Source organism: Setaria viridis, chromosome 7 (genome assembly GCF_005286985.2).
Source record: "Setaria viridis chromosome 7, Setaria_viridis_v4.0, whole genome shotgun sequence".
Lineage (NCBI taxonomy): Eukaryota > Viridiplantae > Streptophyta > Magnoliopsida > Poales > Poaceae > Setaria > Setaria viridis.
This window is the reverse complement of record NC_048269.2, coordinates 33,974,045-33,996,191: the sequence shown is the minus strand read 5'-3', so window position 1 is coordinate 33,996,191 and position 22,147 is coordinate 33,974,045. Positions and strand designations below refer to the sequence as shown.

Below are 22,147 nucleotides of genomic sequence, written 5' to 3'. Positions count from 1 at the left end.
TCCACAGCTCCCCGCCGATCCGGGCTTACACGAACGAGCGAGCCGAGCCTCCGGTAGCTACGGAGCCGAGAGTCATCACGTAATTGGTGCTGGGAGGAGTGGGAGTCATTAGTCATTACTACATAATCAAAGCAGATTCTTCTTACCAGAACTGCTCCGTCCAGCATACATGCAGGTTACGAGAATTGTCTACACGTGCATGAAGTTACGATAAATTTTTTTCGAACTTGCATGTTACGAGAATACAAAACCAGGGTTGGCTGTTTTCTATAAAGAAATAAAGAATCATTTTACCATAATAGGGATCGTAAGCTCCTTACTACAGGACTGCTGAACAAATCAACTTTCAATCTGCAGGGGTGAGAAATCAAAATTGTTACTCTGAAAAAAGCGAGACATTGAATGATAAGACAGGCATGCTTGTTTGAATTTACCACAATGCCATCGTCAATTTACTAGAATGGTTAGGTTAATGGCTTGGCCAATTTTACGAGAATGGCATCATTAATTAACCACAAGATCATTTACCACAATAGCATAATCAAAATCAAGTTACTATAAAATAGTCCCTCGTGCAGAGTTTATAAAGAAATAAAGAATTATTTTACCGTTTTACGAGAATGCGTGGATCAAGTTACTAGAATATTATTATTCATTTTTTAGACAATATTCTACTCCTTCCGTAAAGAAATAAGATTTTTTATGAGAATGTGTGGATCAGATATACTCTACTCCTCTAGTAGTGTACCAGAAGTTATCTGATGGTTTACTATAATACATTAGTTAATAAAAGATGTTTTAATTTGAATATATCTAGTATTTTAGCGGAACACGTATGAATCATGACAATGGCTTATGTACTGGAATCTATATAGTCGCACTACTGTGGATTTAATGTCTAATGTCTAGTACCGGTTGGGAACCCCTTCTAATACCGGTTCCGCAACCAATACTGACAATTCGGTACTAGAAGGGGGTCCTTTAGTACCGGTTGAGATAACCGATACTAAAAGGTATTAAAAAATTAAAAAAAATGAATCCCCCCGCCAGCCCTCCCCCCCTCTCCCCGCCACAGCCCCCTCCGCCGTCCGCCCGCCCGCCACTCCACCGCCGGCCCCCGCCCCGCCACCGCCATCTCACCTCGCCCCGCTGCTGCTCCTCACCGCCGGTGAGGGGCGAGCGGAGGGGGGAGGGGAGGGGAGGCAGAGGAGGAGCTTGAGGATGAGGCAGAGGAGGAGCTAGAGGATGAGTGCTACTGTGCCGCTTTAAAACCGGGTGAGAGAGAGAGATAGCGGAGGGCGACGCTGTTATGCCTCACTGCAGGCGGACGGATGGATAAGGGTGCGAGAGCTCTTTAGTACCGGGTGGGGACCTTTAGTACCGGGTGGAGCCTCCACCAGGTACTAATGTGCCTTAGGGCCTTTAGTACCGAGTGGAGCCTCCACTCGGTACTAATGGGTGACATTTAGTATCGGGTGGACCTCCCACCCGGTACTAAAGGACCTCCGGGGGTTCCTAAATTTAGATACGGTACTAATGTTAGTACCAGGCTTAAATGTGACCGGTACTAAGGGAGTGGACGAGAGATCCATTCCCTAGTAGTGTCGATTATTACGGTAAAACATTAATAGAAGGATATGGCACAACTACGACTTGCTTTAAGTACTGTACAATAATTTAGAAAACATTACACACTTATAGACACATATATGTGTACATCAGAATTAGAGAATCATTTGGAGCTTCTCTCGTTCAGTTGCAGCAAGTTGGCCGCATACTGAACTCAGAATTAATCAACCATGCCTATTAGCTGCTCTTAAGTAAGCGCATCTTGCCCAGAACTTGCCACAAGGCCTCATCACCTAAAAACTTCATAACAAGGAGAATAGTAAACAAATATGTTCATTTCACATCTGTAATAAGTGTTTAGATGATTGAGAGCAAATATGCATGCAGATTAGGCATAAATCAACATCTGGGTAGATAAATTGCAAAAATATGAAGAATCATGCAGCGCATAATGAATTGACAACAGCCGAGTAGAAGGAAACTAACTTGCAAGCACTAACACAATAGGGATACTTGGTCCTCTATTTTGCAACTGAAAACAGAGCAGCTGAAAGATCTTAATACTGAATATACTATACTACAACTGAAAACTAGAGCAGCTAGAAAAGCAAACAATGCTAATTATACCCATAAAATTCTCATACACTACTACCATTTTGTATGGTCTTGTGTCTCGGATTTGTGAAAAAACAAATTTACAACAACACATCTACTATAATATCTTTGCAGTTATTGGAAGCTACGGCAGATATCTTTTTGTTAATAGGGATCGTAAGCTCCTTACTACAGGACTGCTGAACAAATCAATTTTCAATCTGCAAGGGTGAAAAATCAAAAATATTACTCTGAAAAAAGCGAGGACATTGAATGATAAGACAGCCATGCTTGTTTGAATTTACCACAATGCCATCATCAATTTACTAGAATGGTTAGGTTAATGGTTTGGCCAATTTTACAAGAATGGCATCATTAATTAACCACAAGATCATTTACCACAATGGCATAATCAAGTTAGTATAAAATAGTGTCGAGTTTATTAGAATCCCTCGTACCAGAATTACGAAAATTGATACTTACATGGTCAAATTTACAACAATGGCATGCATAATCAATATACTAGAATGGCACAATCAAGTTACTATAAAATGATGCCAAATTTTTTAGAATCCAGCATAGCATGGTGATAGCAATGGCTTCAGCAATGACCCAAAACGTACTGATGACTTCAGTATTGTATATAATTTACGAGAAGCAAAATCCTAGTGACAAGCTTACTGCGATATACCTCTTTGCTTTAATTGGAGATCGCAAGCACGTTTGCCTAATAAATCTGCTAAAAAAACGAATTTCAATCTGCAGTAAGAGTCAAAAGATAACGAGACTTTGATAATTTGGGTGTTTGGCAGGAGGTGCCAATCAGTCCCCAAACCTGATTCGCATTTAAGGTTTCGCAAAGGAAAAAACAAAATTAGCAATGATGGAATCAATTGAATCAAACTGCTTAGATAGGGAGAGGGGATTAACTTGCATAAGCCTAATCCCTAATCTGACTTCAGGTTCCTACTACGCAATCAAATCGAATTAAATATACAGAATAAGATAGATTACCGGAATCGTTTGGCAGTCTAATAAGTGGGCAGTGAGAACGGCGTAACCTGATCTCCCATGCGCGACCTGGTTAGGATCTCTCCGTCTCCGTGGCCTGTCTGCCGCTGGAATCTGACTTCATCGCCTCCCGGGCACTCAAGATGGTGTCGCTGGTTCGGGAGGGCAGAGGGCACTATTGCCGCGAGAGGGGAAGGGCCGCCTCAGGGTCACCGCGAGATGAGAAACGGGATATTCGACGGCGATTCTGCGTGCGCGTGGGATGAGAATTGGGAGGAATTTTGGGATGGGGTGTTTGGCTAATCGGTGCTCCGGGCTCGGAGCCGGGTCGAGCCATCATGCGAGGCTCGGAGCCGCGCAGGATCGACGGCAGATGGCGCGGTCTGCCAGAATACCGGTTCGATCGGGTGTGGTGAGGAGGACTGGCCCGGCCATAGAATTAGCTTTTATATATAGAGAGAGAGACACACACATACATACTTCTAAGGTTATGCATGGTATATAATGTACTGCATGCAAAAAAAATTGCACAAATATATATGTTTGCATCAGAAATAGACTTCTTCGGTCCAAATTGTATATGTGTGGCGTTTTGGACCTACGTGGCAACAATTTTAGCTACCAATTTCAAAAATTAAAAATTGCATGGCATGAATCATAAAACACCACATTTACGCTTTCAATCTTAAGAAGTACATAAATATATGTGTTTGCTTAATACTATTTAGTTTCTTAGATCATACGCGGTGGCGAAATGTGTATATAAACATGTTACCACCCCCTATAAAATGTTTGTAGCGGTGAAAGAAAAGATGAGAACATGCATGTGGTCAAGATCTCATATATATATATATATATATATATATATATATATATATATATATATATATATATATTGACATAATCTCGCACTGCACAAAGAGCGGGCACAAATAAATGAGCTCAGTGATCTGTAGGCTGAAATGTTGCGCACATGTATCACTAGAAGCGTTGATGCGCAAAAAAAAAAGGAAGAAAAAGAGTAAAGCGTTGCATCACGCGCGTGAGGGTATACTATCAAGTAAAAGGGCACGTGGGTTTATAAATAGGGTTGAAGCGACAGGTTGCCCATCAATGGCAGGAACGCGTGACGTGGAACCTAAAAATCCCACAAGCACAACAAGATGCTACTGCAGGGCCGTACACCATGGCAGGAGGGGCCAGGTCATACTCATACATGCAAGCATGGCCAATTAATATATCTATCCGTTCTCAGCTAGCAACTGGCATACAAGCTCATCGATCATATCCTGGTCGACTTTTGTTGTGAACTTGTGATCCAGAGTCCAGGCAGACAATAATATATAGATAAACTAGCTAAGGTTTTTAATTAAAAGGGGGCTTAGCTGACTTGTACAACTCTGTGCTAGTAAAATTCCTATGTGTATTTCTATTAAAGATCATATAGCAGTCCAATGTACTTCATCTATGGAGAGACAGAATCATTACAGGTCAAAAACAATTGTCCATTTTTAAAAAAAAAGAAAATTACAAGACCTTTTGTTGGAACCTAGCTATCATCCAGCTTCTGGGTCCTGGCAACCGCTATGTCGTTCCTACACGGCAGAACAAAATGCCTCGAGTAAGAGGAGTACATGCAAAAGTCTAGCTTTAAATTTCACACAGTAGCAAACTGTTCCTCTAGGTAATCCATGCTTTAAATTGGAAGTGGGCCTGGGTCAACTTCTCTGATTCATGTGATGTCCTTGACAGAAAGGGAAAGCATGCATGCACACATAGCTGCCTGAGTGAAAAGAGATCATCAGCGAGAACATGGTAGTTGCTGGCTGCTAGCAGGTTAGTTAGATGATAGCAAGTGAAAAGGAGCTCACTCACATTCACCTCTTGTCCTATATATAACCGGCCGGCACACGCTCCATCTTCATGGGACAACAGTAGGGAAGCTACTACTAGTACCACACTGCAGGCAGCCAGGCACCGGCCGGCCGGAGAGAAGGAAGACACGACGATGGGGAGGCCGCCGTGCTGCGACAAGGTGGGGATCAAGAAGGGGCCATGGACGCCGGAGGAGGACATCATCCTTGTCTCCTACATCCAGGAGCACGGCCCCGGCAACTGGCGCTCCGTGCCCATCAACACCGGCCTCATGCGCTGCAGCAAGAGCTGCCGCCTCCGCTGGACCAACTACCTCCGCCCCGGCATCCGGCGAGGCAACTTCACGCCCCACGAGGAAGGCATCATCGTCCACCTCCAGTCCTTGCTAGGCAACAGGTATCTTCGCATCTTGCTCAATCCGGCCATCCATGGCGGCGTGCATGGTGATTGACCCGCAGTCCCTACACATGAATATATGCAGATGGGCGGCCATAGCTTCGTACCTCCCCCAGCGGACCGACAATGACATCAAGAACTACTGGAACACCCACCTCAAGAAGAAGCTCAAGAAGCACCAAGCCATCGGCGCAATCTTCGCGCCACCTCCCCCCTCCTCTGAATCTTCTTCCATCATACCTACCACCGCCGGCGCCAGCCATCATGTCGATCTCCATCATGACATAATCGGCAGCAAGGACTACAACTACGCGCGTCCAGCAGCCTGCAGCAACCCGGCCGAGGTCACCCAGCTCATCGCCCGGCGCTCGCCGTTCGCCGCCACCGACGGTGACAGCTCCTCCTCGTCGTACGCCTCCAGCATGGACAACATATCCAAGCTGCTCAACGGATTCATGAAGAGTTCCCCACCAACGCAGAACGACGCCACCGCCGACATCAAGCCCTGTGCCACCGACATCAACCCTTTGCTGTCGTTCAACCACATGTCGGGCGGCAGTAATACGCTGCCGCCGTCGCCACCGCCGCAGCAGCAGCCGGCGTTGACGATGGGACACCGCGGTTACGACAACGAGCCCAAGCAGCAACACCACCAGCAGGGGCCGCTGTCTCCGATCGAGAAGTGGCTGTTCGAAGAGGCCGCCGAGCAGGTCGTCGACCTCATGGATCTGTCCGACGCCTGCTGCTCAGTTCCAATGATGTTCTAGAAGATCAAACAAAGAAGACAAATACACGTCAGTTAGATAGAATTTATTGGTTCAGATTACTTTCAGTAGGAGACTTGATATACTATATGTTGCATTGTATCCATTCATGAGAAAAGAACAATACATACATAGTAGTCAAACTCCGTGTGAGGCACGGTCATCTAGTTAGTGACACGTTACTGTGGTAGATTTGACACTGCCAATCAAAAGTCAGAAGAATAAGAGACAGCAACAGGAATAAGCAAGGATGACCAAATGACATGCAAGCATGTCAGCATGATGTAATTAACTACATGGTTCGCATTAATTTGTTATATATATATATATCTTTTATACATATTGAGGTGCACTTAGATCAGTTTGTTGAACTCTTGGTTTCTATTTGTCCATTAATAGAGAATTAGAATTATCCCGTTGTTTTTAAAAACATGTGAATAGACTTAATATATGGGACAGTGAAATATTACCTATGTCTAGCAAGCAAGCCAAGCATGGACATTTGCATTGGTCAGTCCTGAAATATGAAATGCAGAATGGCAGTACTCACAAAAAAATGAATGAATGCGTGGAGTATAGACTTAATTTTGCTAGATAGAAGCTAAAGAGAAGTATACTCAAGGAAAATAATAAGAAAAAAAAATCTTCAGAGAGGTGGTCCCTGATGTAATTGCAAGTCTCCATCAGCAAGCAGATGGTCCATGATCACATTCAGTGCAGAAAGAAAACCCAACTCCCATTTTTTATTTTCTTTTTTTTCCTATCCCCTCCCATTCATTTAGTACAAATCATTTCTTTTCTTTTCAAATGCTTTAATGCTTCCATGGAAAATTAAACAAGTGTTAAAGTATTTATGCAATAGCTTTCAATGGAAAATAACATGCATTCCCTACCATGGTGCAAAATATTGGCATACTTGGTGCCTAGCAATGCAAGATCATCAACATAAGTGGAAATGCGTTGCTAGTTAGTCACATGTCAAATTAAATCCAAAGGTAGAACACTAGAACAGAGAATGCTGGCATCAGTATAGAAGGGAATGTTAGTATTCGATGATTAAGGCATGTTCTGACGTGTCCTTCTCTGGTACACGTCCCTTTTATGTCATTTGCAGAAAACGTAAACCTCTGCATCTATTTTTCAAGAAATTGTTGTGCAGTATATTACAAAGGAGAAAGAGTTTTAAGCGGCCTACAATGCACAACTGGCAACCAGAACTGCTGGCCAAAAAACATAGACAAGCTATTACATACTACTGACATAAAAACGACAACTGCCAGAAATCAACACCGCTGGTATTATACACTGAGCCTAACATGATAAATATAGAAATACTGCAAAATTAAAGGCAGTGTGCAAACTTCATATTTCTTTATGTTTATTAAGTGTAAAACATGAAAATCTCAAATGGTATATTGATCTTTGGATGAGAGCAAAACCTCAGAGCAAGTGTAAGCTGATTAATGTCTCAAGCTTTGATTGTTCTGCCTGTACAACGCCTAGTCTGTCGCCAGAATCTCGATGTTGCACACCTGAGTACAGAACAACTGACCCAGCTTGCTTGGTGCAGATATATGCATGTCTCGGATCAGGTAGAGCTGGACCAGAGATCATATCAGCATATACCGTTTAAACTTTGTCCTATACCAACCACAACTAGGAATGTTAAGTCCAGTCATAGTCTATAACTGATTTCATTAAGTCTTCAACCAAATGGAAGGAAGACAACCTTCTGTCCCGGCAAAAATAGGTTGAGGACCATCTGCATCCAGCCAGGAAAAGAACAATCCTAGCACACTCTGCGCTGATTCAAACTAGGAAATATGAAACACCAACTAAACATGAATTAAAATTAATCTGCATATGATGTATGTTTGATTGAAGGCAAGGCCATGATAATTCCATTTAGCTCATCTATGCAAAAGCATCCAGTAACTACATACATATCTTCAGAGCACAATAAGCATCGATTAGAAGCCTGCATCTCAGTCTCAGTATAGCCATCAGTGTATAGGAGGGACCAAGGCAGGACCATATGGCCACGTGTAATTGAACCGTACCAATGGAAGAATGTGCCAGCACAACCAACCCGCAGGTAGGCATTAAGTACGAAAGGTCAATTTATGTTACCTCTGGACGAAGCTCCACTGCCTTTCAGGAAACTTCTTGCAGCATAGTAATACAGATAGGTTGTCGGTTTCGTCGAAAAGCTGTTTATATATCTGTTTTCGTAACAGGCAAAATCAATCCTCGGTTCTGGAACTGAAGTGATGTGAAAACCATTGCAGCATGCTGAGGGGCAGTTCATGACCCTTGACCACTGAATATTGATTCTAAGGAATCCTGAAGTCTCTTGTGCAAAGGTTTTACCTTACAGCTCATAATCACCAGTCAAAAAAGGAGTCTTTATGTGTGGACCTATACCTTACAGCATCAACTGTTCTTTTCATCTGGACCTATACCACTTCTGCAAGGATGGGTCTTTGTTCTGAGGCCTGCGTTTGTCTTATGTCCAGATGCACATTCCATATGACATCGTCGATTGACAGACGTAAGTTTCCATCGGTATTATTTCTGCACAAAAGGCAATAGACTCAAAGCTGGATCTCATTAACACCGGGTGGCCCCTAATAGATGATACCCTCCCTCAGGAGTAAGAAATACAAGCCGTTTGAAAGTGACACATTCTGTAGCATAAGGATAGTGTCATCATCAGTTCTTTAATTGCTCTTTAATAGGCAGATAATGTAACAAAAGAAAAGGAAAGATCTGACGACCTGAACAATGTCACCCATGAATATTTAAATGAGTAAGGATTTCAGTTAACTCAAAAAAACTTTCCAGTCCAAATTTATGGGATTGTGACAAGGTTTTTTATGTGAGCCTGCATTACACCTGATGAAAACAAGTGTAAGCTTTTTGTCACCGGACAAAAAGATTCTAGCCAGTTAAGTAGCTTTGTGTAACAATTATTTCAAAAACTAATTTCTACTTAATGTATCATACAAAGACACTGCACAGTTTCTCTTATTCCCTTTTTGTCAATTTTATGCATAAGCCACATCTACATGTGAACCATGTTGCGTGTCACAGAAGATTGACTTGTTAACAAGATAAGCAAGTCTTTTTACAAAGAAAAGAAAAGGAAGATAGCACTCGGTCATATTTTTTAGCCTTTCCTGCATCTGCAAAACTATGTAGTCATGAAAGAAGTAGAACAAAGTGAAAAACACACAAAATAAACGTGCCTTCTGGAACCTTAATATATCAATGAATTGGCAATAGCATTCCAGTTCCTGGAAATTATATGTCCATACAAAAACTACCACCTTGTCTGCCAGGGAAATAACATGTACAGCTATTCAAGAAATTGCAGTGACCTGCTTCTTTACTGAAGAATGAACTATTTCTGCTCAGATGCTATGAATTTTTAGAAGTCAAAGTCCAAATATCTCCATCAGTGCATTTTAGGTACTCAGCAGGCCTGACTCTACATCTAATTATAGGTGATATATAAAGAGGGAATATTGCAAAAGCACATGACCTTTAACAACTTAACTCAGGTTGCTGCTAAAAAACACTAGAACTACTGCAGAAATCTGTGACTAAAAGTGAAACAACTGCTGCAGAAAAATGAAAGTATTATTTCTCTTTTACAAAAATACACCTTGCACTTGCGCTATTTGTTCAAAAGATTGTGAAAAAACACCTTTAGACAAGCCTTTAACTTGTCCATATCTTGGTTCACATGAAAGTACATTTGAACAGTATAATCAATGAGTTCATGACAACAAAGCTAGTAGCTACCTCCCAACTACTAACCAGACTCCACAAGGAGTCAAGGACCACCTTAGACAGCCAGTTCTGTTGTTGTTGAGTAAGACCACCACAGCCATTGCCTTCAACTAAGACAACTCCTGTTACAAATATTGTCATGAGAACTTTACGAATACCAAGCTCTTGGTAGATTTTTTTTTCAATTTCAGAAGAATAGATTCTAGAAAGTATATCTAAGAGGGACCACAAAGTGACCAGGAGAACTGTAGACAATACAAAGGTTGATATTATCAGAATTCAGAAAATAAATGAAAGCTTTATCAGCTATGATAGAAATGCCTATATTTTGAGACTACTGACCTTTACTAGTGAATATGCAAACAAATATTTCTTGCTTAAGAATTGAATTTACACATTTAGTACAGAACACTTATATAAAATAGAATTGTAGATAAGCTAGAGCTTTCTAATTATACAGGCTACACTAGCGAACTTCACAGGCATAAATTGTTCACCGCATATCTTCCACTTGTATAGCTGTCCAATACAGGATCACTCTGTTTGAGAATCAATATATGTGATTCATTGATGTATATTTAGGCAACAAAGCAGTATGACTACGTCATCATAATCGTGCTTATTTGTCACACGTCATAAGCATATATATGAGACCGTCCCATAACCAATTATTAAATGCAGGCTTTCCCCACTAGAGCACATTTAATAGGCTTGATATGGTATTCAAGAGGTTATGAAACATGCCACAGTGCCTGCTATTTTATCCAGGTATTGTGCCAAGATTCAAGCTCCAACAGAACAAAGAGCTGATGAAGCCATTTGGCACAACTTAGTGCCATCTGCATATCCAAAAATAAAGATCGGCAGGCAGCACTATCTGCAGACTGCAAGTTGGGAAAATAATATGAATTTGTCATCACAGGACCATCAATCGATTATAAATATTGAGATAAGAAAGGATGGGATGGATGATTGCCAACTAACAATAATCACAAATCACAACAGTAGCAAAAGTGAACATAAATTGGTTAGTTAATTTATTTATTGAGATCAAGATAAAGTAGAGCAAATATTTCTTTGGCTTATTGAATTGTGGAAAATTCAAAATGCTCAATATTCGCACAATTTTATCAAGCAAACCATTTTGTGTAAACTGATCATATATTTTTGAATGAGTGAAAGCTGTTCTCCTGATGCTTTAATATCTAATTATATTCATGTAGAAAGCAAGGTATATAAGGACGTATGAGTGCAGAATGTGCTAGCAAATCATGACTATTTACAGTAGCCGTATGTGCCCCCATCAACCAGAATTTGAAGGAAAGCATGGCACATGATTATGCTGGTTGTAAGGAATTAGCATAGGACCACTAGCTGTCCGCAATTCGTACAGGAACAAAAGTATCGTCAGACTGGACAATCAATTTACAATTTTCATGATTGAGAATGACCAACCTAAAGAAAAACACTAGTCAATAGGTCGTCGAACCACAATGAAAACCCAAGGGCACTCTAGGCAACGAGTGTTAGAAGATGTGTATGTGCTACATGTGCTGCGCGTGCACATGGGTCCTGGCTGTGTGCCAAGCCCAGGCCGGCTCCCTGCCGTGCCCTAGATGGATTAGGATGGGCAGTTTTATCCCTTATCCCTTGGTCGTATGTGTTTTTATAAACCTCACCAAGGGCTGCCTATATATTCGTACATGTTGTATACCCTAATCAATCTATTATTCCACGCAATCTCTATTGCTTTCATAGTATCACGAGTCCGGATGGATTAGGATGGGCAGTCTTATCTCTTGGTCGGTTGTGTTTCTATAAACCTCACTAAGGGCTGCCTATATATTTGTATACCCTAATCAATCTATTATTACACGCAGTCTCTATTGCTTTCAACGAGTTTGATGTGGATTGTGTAGTAGAAAGGAGCATGTCTGATTGATGTAAACTAAACTGTACAGGTAAAGCTCTCAGTTGAAGATGTGGTCCAAAATTCTCATTTCTTGTATTCAAATTGATGCTATCTAGTAGAAACGACACGTAACACTCTTTTCAACAAGAAAATCGACCAAAAGAGGACAGGACAGAGTAATAGAACACAATATATAGGTGGATGTCAAGTCATCATCAAAGATTCAGTTGTTCATGGAGCCGATGTTTATGCATCAACATCTAGTTAAACAGTTATACAGCAACCGTCAACCTTGATCAACATTGGATTGGATCATTGGACGTCATCGTCAGACCTAAGTACAAGAAAACACGAGTTAGGCATTGGAAAACTGTGCTTGCTAGCTGTTAGGATGGAAACCATGTGGGCAGTATTTTATTAAAAGGGAGAACTCTGAAGGGAAGGTGAATTATTGAAGACTAATAAAAAATGCAGAGAAGTTCACTTTGATTAAATGCCTAGTAAAGTGTGATATTAAGCTACCGATGCATAATAATGATAATGATAACCTAATGAAAGATAACCTAATGAAAGCGATTCTTATTGGTATCAACAAAAATCAAGCAGGTGTCCAGAAAGGAGGGGAACTTACAAAACAGAAAACAGAGGTGCAATGGACCACTCCACAGCGATGGAGTGCCACACGTGTGGATTGGTAACAACATGGTAATGAAACCAGAGGCAGTTGCATAACCAGTCATGCCCATGTCCGAAACCACAGGGTGCCGGCGCTATCCCCACTCAACCAACAGCATTGACCACCACTGTCTGAAACATGTGGACAAATTCAGGTTTAGTGATTTGGATCTCCAGAAATTAGCAGGGAATAAGGAGAAATGGGCTGTCCTGCAGTCCCCGTTCACAGCTCAAACGGTTTCCAAGACCATTTGGACTTCAACTTAGGGCCAGAATTTATAAAGCTCGCAGTTTATCATTACAACCCGGTGTAAAAATATCCTAGATCATCACTGCATAGTGCAGAAGTATACTTGCAGCAAAGAGTGAAAATCACTGCAAAGAAACAAAAGCTTTCTACTTACAAGCAAACACTTCCAGTAAGAGGAAGAGGGAAACCCAAACTAAGCTGAACATGTCATAAGGTTATGGTGATACAGCTACCAATTCAAAGTTCTCAGATTTGTTAGTTTATTTATTTCAACAATGCTCAGTAGGTAACAGAAAGTACTACATCAATCTTCCTTGAGAATAAGGGTATGAATTAGCTACCAGTTATATGATAAATTGCAATAGAACTAATTTAGAAAATTGCTGCATGCACATAGTATGGAAATTAGGCATGTATAGTACGTGATTGTACCTTGCCATGTATGCAAGACTGTACAACGTATACATGATTGTATCCTTGTATACATGGCAAGGTACATCACGTAATATACGTGCCTGACAGGAATGAAGGAGAAAAAAAAGAGTGGAAATTTTCGATTGTTACTTAGATGATCAAACAGAAATACAGTTAATTCAGTTGGAAGTGTTTCTTACTCCTGCGGACTTTGATTACTGATACTGTATAAGAAAATATCTCACCGGTTCATAATAAACTGCAATCATAAAAAGCAACAGAATTTTCATACAAGAAATCCATTTATCATCATTAACAAATTTTCATGATTAAAATCAAATTGAGATGACCAACATTTCCTGCAGATAAAGTATATCCTAAAAATGAATTGGATAACATCAGCAATTTAGCATCAGTTCACATATGAAAATGGAACTCTGCTCTACTTTTCTATAATACTCATCATAGAATCATGAATCTTATGATATCTGGTTGAAATTCAAGTTCTTATATAATGTAAAAATCACTAAATCATGTCATGTATTAACCTATACCTATAGGATACAAATCACTCACTAAAACTGCATCACATATTAGCCTATACCTGTAGGATACAAATCAGTCAAATTTCAGGATATCCATTCAAAGATTGAAGGGTTGGTTTGTAGCCTAGTGGATGAACACAACAATTACAGCTCTACAGCAATCATAAGACTTTATTTCAAAACAGCACCTTCTTTGCTGTACAAAACATATTAGTTCCTTGCGAGCACTTGTTCACTGCATTGAGGATGTACAACCCGAGTTGCTAAGTTACCTGAACTATCTGGTCCACGAGATGACATACCCGATATATATTTATACAAAGATCAACTGTGTAAATTTGTGGAAGCACGACAAATATCATGAACAATATGGTACAGATTTACAGCCATCAAGACTGAAAAAAAATAAAGTGACCACTTCCTTGCTTCAGCATTATTTGTAACAGAAAAGAACATATCAGCTCCTAAGATGGTTTTGTAGTTTGTGGAAACCAGAGCAGGCTCAGACACTAGATAAAGGAGCTTGTTATAAACACAAAGAATTTCAACACTTGGTGAATGGTGATACAGAATTGAATACAACAAATGTCCACAAGCATGTTTATGAAGATACGTACAGACATCCATTCTATCAGATAAAGAAAAACAGTAAACAAACATACTTTTCCCCCTCTACGTTAGAATCTGTAGATCTATCATTTTCTAATGGGGGAGTTGAGGAAAGTCCTCTTCTTCTCAGTTTCTAAAGTCACAATCACTGGGCAGCTCAAACTTAGCAAAGCAGAATGCTTGTCAGGCGGCTTTCACTACGTTAGTGAAATGGCAGCTGGACTGGTATTTCGGAAAATACATGCCATTTACCACCTGGCTGGCCTCAAGCACCTTTATTCAGGGAGAATCATGCCTGAGCCCTCCCATCTTGGGACCTGAAAGAATCACCCGCGTTTTACAAGCAAATGCCATCTGATCATAGCTTCTCAGTCAACCGAATCATGAAAGAACTGACAGCAACAACATCCAGAACAATCCATGATGACTCAAACATGTCGTGGAAATAGTCTGCGCCAATCTCCTCTGCCGCTGATCTGAATGCATTTCCAAACGCATTACCCTGAACAGCCCCAAGCCTTGGCTTCCCACATACCCCGACAACCAGCACCTTCTCAGGTTCCTTTGCCAAGCAAGCACAGATTAGTGGCTTCATCCTCGCACCCCTTTCCTTCAGTGCATCCATCAGAAAGAAACAGAATTTTGTAAGTGCTTGTGGATGGCAAAGCTTGTTAGTGTCCACAGGGTCATCAAGCTTCACCCACCGGAACTTCTTGGCGCTCCGTATAAACCCTGTCTTAGTAATCGCCGAGCTTCCTTGCCTCAATATTGCCCTCTGTATTTCAATTGCAGACTGCATCCCTTTCCGCAACTGATCAACATTGCTCAGTGACAATGCAGAGTAAGCAACCCAAAACTGCTCAGCAGCCAAAGACTCCTTTGAGTCCTTGGACTCGGAATTGAGGGATTCGAGCAAAGCTGTGACGCCATACACAACATCTGCAGCAGAAACCTTGGACCTGTAGCCGTGCACTCTCAGGAAGCTCCGGTAGTAGAATTCAGTGAGCCCGTACTCGGGCAGGAAGCGGTCAAACTCATCCCGCATCTTGCGCTTGACCTCCATGCTCATGTACTGGAAGTTCTTCTGGCAATCTGCAAGTGGGAACCCCATCCTCGCCAATAGCAGCTTGAGCTTCTTGAGACCATTGTCGCTCCACGTCTTGAGCTTAGTGGCAACATAGGAGGAGCAGAGCATGGAGTCGAACAAGCTCCACTCCCGCAGCAGCATGAGCCTGGGCTCGTCCTCGTAGGCGATGCGGGAGGCCTCCGGCGCCCGGATCTTGGTGCCGTCCTTGAGCGTGACGACGGAACCGACGCCGGAGGGGTCGAGGTTGCCCGAGCCGTTGATGTGCTGCTCGAGCTCCATGACGGCGGCCTGGTAGCGCTCGTTGGTGATGCGGTCGTGGACGAACTGGTCGGTGAGGGCGACGCAGGCGAGCCAGAGGAGCTCGTTGGTGTTCTTGCGCAGGGCGTGGGCGAGGTCGTACATGAGGCACCCCGACGGCTTGCCGTGGAAGGTGCCGAGGCGGTAGTACTCCCGGCGCAGCTTGGCGAAGAGCCTGACGGGGTCGCCGCCTTCCGCCTCCGCGTCGTCGGAGAGCCGGCGCCTCTTCCTCCTGCCGCCGTCCTCGGCGTCGGAGTCGGATTCCGAGGCATCGGAGTTTTCGTCGTCCTCGTCAGGGACGCGGAGATGGTCGTCGGCGTCCCCCTCGGCGGCGAGGTCGGAGGCGTCGGCGAGGGATGAGAGGTCGAAGTCGTAGGAGAGATCCGCGGTGTGCTCGTCGTCGGCGGTGAATAGCACCACCACGCGGTCATTGTGGGCGCAGAGGTTGTGGAGGTGGACGGGGCGGTGGGAGTCGACGACGAAGGCGGTGGCAGCGTGGGGCAGGATCCCGCGGAGGTCGCGGTGGGCGCCCCAGTTGACGAGGACGCAGCAGAGCGGGACGGTGGTGGCGGAGAAGGAGGCGAGGAGGTCCCTGGCCCTGGCGGCGGAGGCGACGGGGTAGATGGAGAAGCGGATGGAGTCGGCGGAGAGGACGTGGGCGAGGGCCCTGACGGCGCAGAGGGAGTCGGCGTCGGCGGCGGAGGGGAGGATCAGGAGCGGGGAGGAGGAGCCCGCCGCGGCGGCGGCGGCGCGGAGGCGCGCGTAGAAGGAGTCGACGCGCAGCTCGCGCACCATCGCGGCTGCATCAATCGGGATCGAGGGCGTGTGGGGAATTGGAATTGGAGCTCGGCGCGGAGGGATTGAGAAATGGGGATCTGGGCTGGGGTGCGGAGCGGCGGGAGGGAGAGGGGTTTGGCACTTGGATTTGGGCGTTTTGTGAGGGCGCGCGGGGGATCGAATTTGGAATTTCGTTTTGGGAGGGAAGCCCCGCCGCCAGTTGCGTTGAGATTTTGGGGATCCAACCGCATGTGGGTCCATCCATTTGTGGGCTGCACGCTGACATTGGCGAGAGATGGGCTTGGCCCAGTTAATGTTGGACCGGCAACTAATTTCTTGGGCCAAAATATTTGAGCTGGAAACACTTTGGGCTCCAATTTTTTCTGCAAGGTTTTTGCGGCTTGATTGGTTGGTTGAGGGAACAGGTGGAATTGCTTAGCTTTGATCAGCTCCGTAGAAATGAATTTTCAAATAGTGCACTAAACAATGAGCGGGCTGAAGAGTAGCATCCACGCATCTTATTTTGCTGTGATAACTCATGCATGCATTTGCAGGCAACACCACTATAACACGTACAAATGTGCACAACAATTGAAAAGGAGTGAGCACATACTCAGCATGAAAAGAGTAACCAGAGCTCGAATGTGTACATCAAAGGAGGAGACATGTGACGCACGTGCTGCACCCCAAGGTTGCAAAATCGCACCCAATCAAGCACCCAGCCTTTGCAGCCCCAATCTATATAAGAGCTAGCAACACATTGAGGTGAGGTCCAAGAACACCCACACGTACATGCACGTAGATCCATTGATTGCCTCGAGCTAGCGCGCATGATCGGTATGCACTTAAAGCGAAATGGTGCTACCAAACTGTTGAGCCATGCAAGGTGCTCGTGATACCTGGCGCAAAATTGAAAAGCTTGATAATTTGAACCCGGAGAGCAAAAGCACATGCATGGAGCCATAGGAGTGACTTAGGGCCTGTTTGGTGGAGTTTCATCCGATTCTGATTCTTCATGGGAGTTGATTCTCTAAGAGAAGTGATTCTGTGGCTGAAAGTGATTCTCTAGCATAAATAACTCTTAAAATCAGAATAGAGAATCGCTTCACAGAATCAGAAGAAGCTACTTTTTTCACCTCCAACCTCTTAGTTCATTTTAGAGAATCACTTCATAGAATTAGCAGAGGATCACTTCTCCCTGAAAAACTGTTTGGCAGTGCTCCTACTAAATTTAGCAGGAAATCAACTCTAGATAGTTTGTGCTTGAACTCATACGCACACATCTGGCAAAAATGGACCGGCAGCTGACCTTTAGGTGATCAACACACTCTTAAAGTCATGAGTAGTAGGTGAGGAAGATTCAATACGGTAAAAAAAAATGAAGTGGGAAATTGAGAAGACTGCTATAGAAATTGACAAGCCTCCACTAAGCAAGGTTGAATGTTGGTGACTTTCACACACAAGTGAATCTATTATGGTTTGCGAGTAATTGTCCGTTTGCTTACTTCACCGTGTAAAATGAAGAAAAGAAGATTTGGACGGCGGGCATCCACGGGCCACCGGTAATGGACAGCTCCAGCGGCCGGGGTCCCAGCACAGCACACACTATAGTTAGCTGGAGCTGGCAACTACAGAGTGCATACGGCAATCCGATCGAGCAGTGCGGGCCCACCCTGCCGGCCGCTCGTGCATATTAATTATTAGTAACTGCACCGCATATCAGAGATGGATTCAGAGGGAACCATGCCTTAATCTGAATCTCTCTGAATTAATGTCGCAATAATTTAGGCTGCAAATTATCAATGCATAGTGAAATTTCGTCTCGAGGAATATCAGACAGTACTCCATCGGAGATACAGGCAGCAATCTCTGATCGACAGCGCGGTGAAACAACTGAAAATGATGCCAAGATACGGCGGCAATGTTGACACTACTTGACAGCAACAGGCAAGTGTCTCCAGCACAAGCACTACAGTACTCCACTTTTTTCCGATTCGACCGGATCATTAGCCTTCAACAGTAGCCAGGGATACCGGATGTATGATATCTACAGCAACAGAACCGATGGAATTGACAAATGGGTAGCCATGGGCCAGAGAGCCCTTCTTCCGAGTCCCCATGAACACATCACCATGATGAACCGTGTATCATTCAGGCTAGTGGGAGGATAGCATGCACAATAAACAAGTGATCCCGTTCAACTGAACAAAACAAAGTGGACTCATTCCTTTCCGTTCAAGGTAAAAAAGCACAACTAGGTGTCTAGATCCATGGTGCGGTGCTCTGACAACCCGCACTTTTGCGTAGTCAAAATATGATCAGACTTTGAAGCAAGAAAAAAAGAAGAAGCATCAAGCAAAACTCGAGTGTGATTCAGGTACATAGGTCCCAAGCAACAAGAAGCACAGGTGTATCTACAAAATATAATAAGGTGTTCATTAATTTCTATACGGAAACAATTAACAAGGAAAGCACTCGACTATATACATGCACATCTGTTACAAGCACCATATACCAACGATCAACACATATATAAGTTTCACCGAAAATCCAAGACCAAAAGGGACAGAGAAAAAGGAAATAAATATCGGTCCAGCACATACGGCTGAATATAATGCACCTACCAATCATTTCAATGCCTTTGACACCCATGATCGATCGATCTCACATGCTCATCAGCTCATGATTGAATTCAGCTTTCAGCCGGAGGTGGTGGAGGAGCAGTCGCAGTCGGCCTCCACCTCGCGCCTGTGGAAGCTGCGGTGGCACCCGCAGGCGGCGCACAGGAGCGCCGCCGCCGTGCCCTCCGCGCCCGACGCCATGAACTCGCGGCACCCGTCCACGGCGTACCCGCCGATGCTCGCCGCGTGGTTCCGCTGGCACTCCCGGTAGTGCACCACCTTCGTCTCCTTCCTCGGCGCCGTGCCGTTCGCCAAGGACGACTGCCGGTCTTGCTGAGGCCCCATAGCCAGCTTGGTGGTCGTTGATGTTTGGTGGTGATGGATGGGGAAGAAGATGTTGAGACTTTGAGATGGAAGGAGGAGAAAAGGGCTCTATTGCTATCACGGCTGCTTGCTTGGGGGGTGGGACTTTTTATACGGGGAAGGGGGCTACTAGCTAGGTGGACGAGATCACGGGTTAATGGCCAACCTTTGAGCAATCGGCTTACTTGGCGTGGCTTTCTGTTTTGCAAAATACCGAGATGGCAATGTGCCCAATCTTCTGTTCATTTGTCGCTTAATATATCGCTAATTTATACGCAATTTCTTTCCTTTTCTAAATAAAGATATGTATGATGAGTCACGGAGTAATCCAATACTAATCTTAAGGGTCACGTATCGGAGAATTGGTTATCTCGGCGTGAGCATCTGTTTCATGATATAACAATGTGTGTGTGTTTCCCGCTAACTTTCATTTACATGTAATTTACTTTCCAGATGGATGATGAGTCACGAAGCACAATCGGGTACTACTTTTTGCGAATCACGCACTACAACAATTCTTTACCTTGTTTTTAGCGCGGTCATTTGTTTTCCAATAGTAATGCGTGCACTCCTTGTTTATTTTACTTATTTTTCCAGATGGATCATGGAGTCATGTAGTAATCTGATACTACCTTTTCTATCACATATATGGGCAATAATTTAGCACACAATCACTTGTTACTCATTTTATATTGGGTTCTATTCTCATAAACAATTGGAAACTTGCGCCGTGGATATATTATTTTTATGCCTCTTCATTTTCAAATCATCTTGCTGATGAGTGAGTACGCTGGCACATTATGGATGGCCTAGTCTGGTCGTTATTTCTGTGGGCAGTGCTAAATTATTTTGAAGGATCGGGACGGGTGACCAGAGGGGTGAATGGGAGACTTTGAAAATTCTCTCAGTGAACAAAGTTTGTATCTCAATTGCCACCTCAAACATATCTCGCTTCTAATCGTCAAGTTGATACAAGTCAACTCGTGACAAGCTCACCTTAAAAACGATTAGAAAAGCTTAAAGCGTAGTGGAAGCAATGACAAAAACTTAAAGGGGCTGCTCACAAATTACCGGCTAAGACAAGAGCTCTAGTTATCCATGTGAAAATCCATATAAAATAGCTAAGCTGCAGCTATTGTAACACTGATGAGCTACTGACGTATTGCCACGAAACAACCAGGTAAGCAATGCATCGGCCAAGAACTGATTAGCTATTTAGCTCACTGTTCATGCATATAAACAAAGCTATTGTGCTATCTTAACCTGCAAAACAGAGCACTAACTGAAAACTAATCAGAGCTATAGGTAATACTTTAACCAAGAACTATGATCAGCCAATTCTAGTACTCGATCTCAGCACGTGCATGTAATGATTGTTTGACTGTAGCAAGAAAGGGACATCCAAGATTAACTGCTCACCTGATGCACGTCGTTGCGGCTGTCCGCTGGGCAGGCCTGGTGCGTCGCTGGGTGCTCGGCCGCTGGCCGCCAGCTGGGCTGCCTTGGCACGAGCGTGTCGCGCGTGCTGGATGCCGCTGCAGCGCGTCGCCTCTGCCTTCGCGTGAACCCGAAGCTCACGAACAGAAACAAGAACAGAAGAACACCGAGAAAAACGCCCAACTTGAAACCCAAATTACTCCCTCAATTCACCACGGATCCAAACGAAACTTGAGCCATGGAAGCACCTACTCAAGAGCTAATATATATAGGAAGAAGATCTTGAAAAACTCAAGGATTCATCGCGGATTTTGGAGAAACCCGAACGCCCTGCAAACAACATGGTTCGGGAAAAACCTCGATTCCCAAACCTCGAATTCACGCTAAATCCGTGAGGAATCTGAGGAGGTCATACCAAAGTTGCTCACAAGGATCCTAACAACAAAAGCTCCCAACAAATCTCACGAAATTTAGGCTCAAATATGAAGAACAAAAATTCCCACGAAAATACTCCGAAAAATACGAAAAAGAGAAATCTCAGTTCCCACGAAAATGCTCTGAAAAATACGAAAAAGAAATCTCATATCTTGAGAGGATGGAACAAGTGAGCACGAATTTCATCTTTGGATTACTCCACCGTATTTGGTTACAGGTCACTCCTAAGCACGATGGCAAAAAAATCAAATTAAAGATTCCTCGTCTCTCTCTATCTCACCTCCCAAAGACTCTCACCAATAAAATGATAAAGCTCATCACTAAAGAGCCCAAGAGATGTGACTGCCCCAACAGCCCTCTTCACATGTATATAGGTATTTGGCGAATGTCCAAAATACCCTAACATGAAGCATACAACCCAAATACCCCATAGGGGTAAAACCGTCCAACTTTTTTGTCGGTACATCAAACGGACCCAACACTTTGACGACTTCATTTCACCTCGACGCAAGCTTCGCGATGGTGCCACGTGTCCTCCGACTCGACGCCGTCCGACTGCACTGGACTCGCCCCCCGGTTTTGAGGCCAAACCGGTCAAATCCTCTTGCACACCTTGTAGGCGTGACTCACCCCGATTTTAAGGTCAAATCGGTCAAACCATCTTGCATGCCGCACACGATGTGACTCACCGATGTCGACGCGTGTCCGGCCTCCGCCAAGG

The 22,147-nt window shown here is 43.8% G+C and overlaps 2 protein-coding genes and 1 long non-coding RNA gene across 4 annotated transcripts; 1 reads left to right on the top strand and 2 right to left on the bottom strand.

Annotated features, from left to right (window-relative positions):
• Positions 1–1,638: 1,638 nt before the first annotated feature.
• Positions 1,639–3,581, bottom strand: LOC117862918 (uncharacterized). Of its 2 annotated transcripts, none has more exons than XR_004642084.2 (2): positions 2,855–3,581; positions 1,639–1,869 (listed from the first exon to the last, which is right to left on the bottom strand). It is a non-coding gene; the product is annotated as an uncharacterized lncRNA (long non-coding RNA). The 2 variants fall into 2 exon arrangements; XR_004642085.2 differs by having other exon boundaries at positions 1,639–1,862.
• Positions 3,582–5,013: 1,432 nt separating this feature from the next.
• On the top strand, positions 5,014–6,549 carry LOC117864509 (MYB transcription factor 69). The gene is made up of 2 exons (XM_034748640.2): positions 5,014–5,445; positions 5,531–6,549. The coding sequence occupies exons 1-2, from the start codon at positions 5,183–5,185 to the stop codon at positions 6,210–6,212; spliced, it is 945 nt and encodes a 314-aa protein (XP_034604531.1). The 5' UTR covers positions 5,014–5,182; the 3' UTR covers positions 6,213–6,549.
• Positions 6,550–14,310: 7,761 nt separating this feature from the next.
• LOC117862651 (cell division control protein 45 homolog) lies at positions 14,311–16,723 on the bottom strand. The gene has a single exon (XM_034746153.2). The coding sequence runs from the start codon at positions 16,586–16,588 to the stop codon at positions 14,768–14,770; it is 1,821 nt and encodes a 606-aa protein (XP_034602044.1). The 5' UTR covers positions 16,589–16,723; the 3' UTR covers positions 14,311–14,767.
• Positions 16,724–22,147: the final 5,424 nt, after the last annotated feature.

What these genes read in the sequence shown, in the direction of transcription:
- LOC117862651 (XM_034746153.2), bottom strand. Translation starts at nt 16,588, where the DNA reads ATGGTGCGCGAGCTGCGCGTCGACTCCTTCTACGCGCGCCTCCGCGCC.
- LOC117864509 (XM_034748640.2), top strand. Translation starts at nt 5,183, where the DNA reads ATGGGGAGGCCGCCGTGCTGCGACAAGGTGGGGATCAAGAAGGGGCCA. An exon ending in CAGTCCTTGCTAGGCAACAG is followed by an intron (nt 5,446 to 5,530) that starts GTATCTTCGCAT and finishes GAATATATGCAG; the next exon opens with ATGGGCGGCCATAGCTTCGT.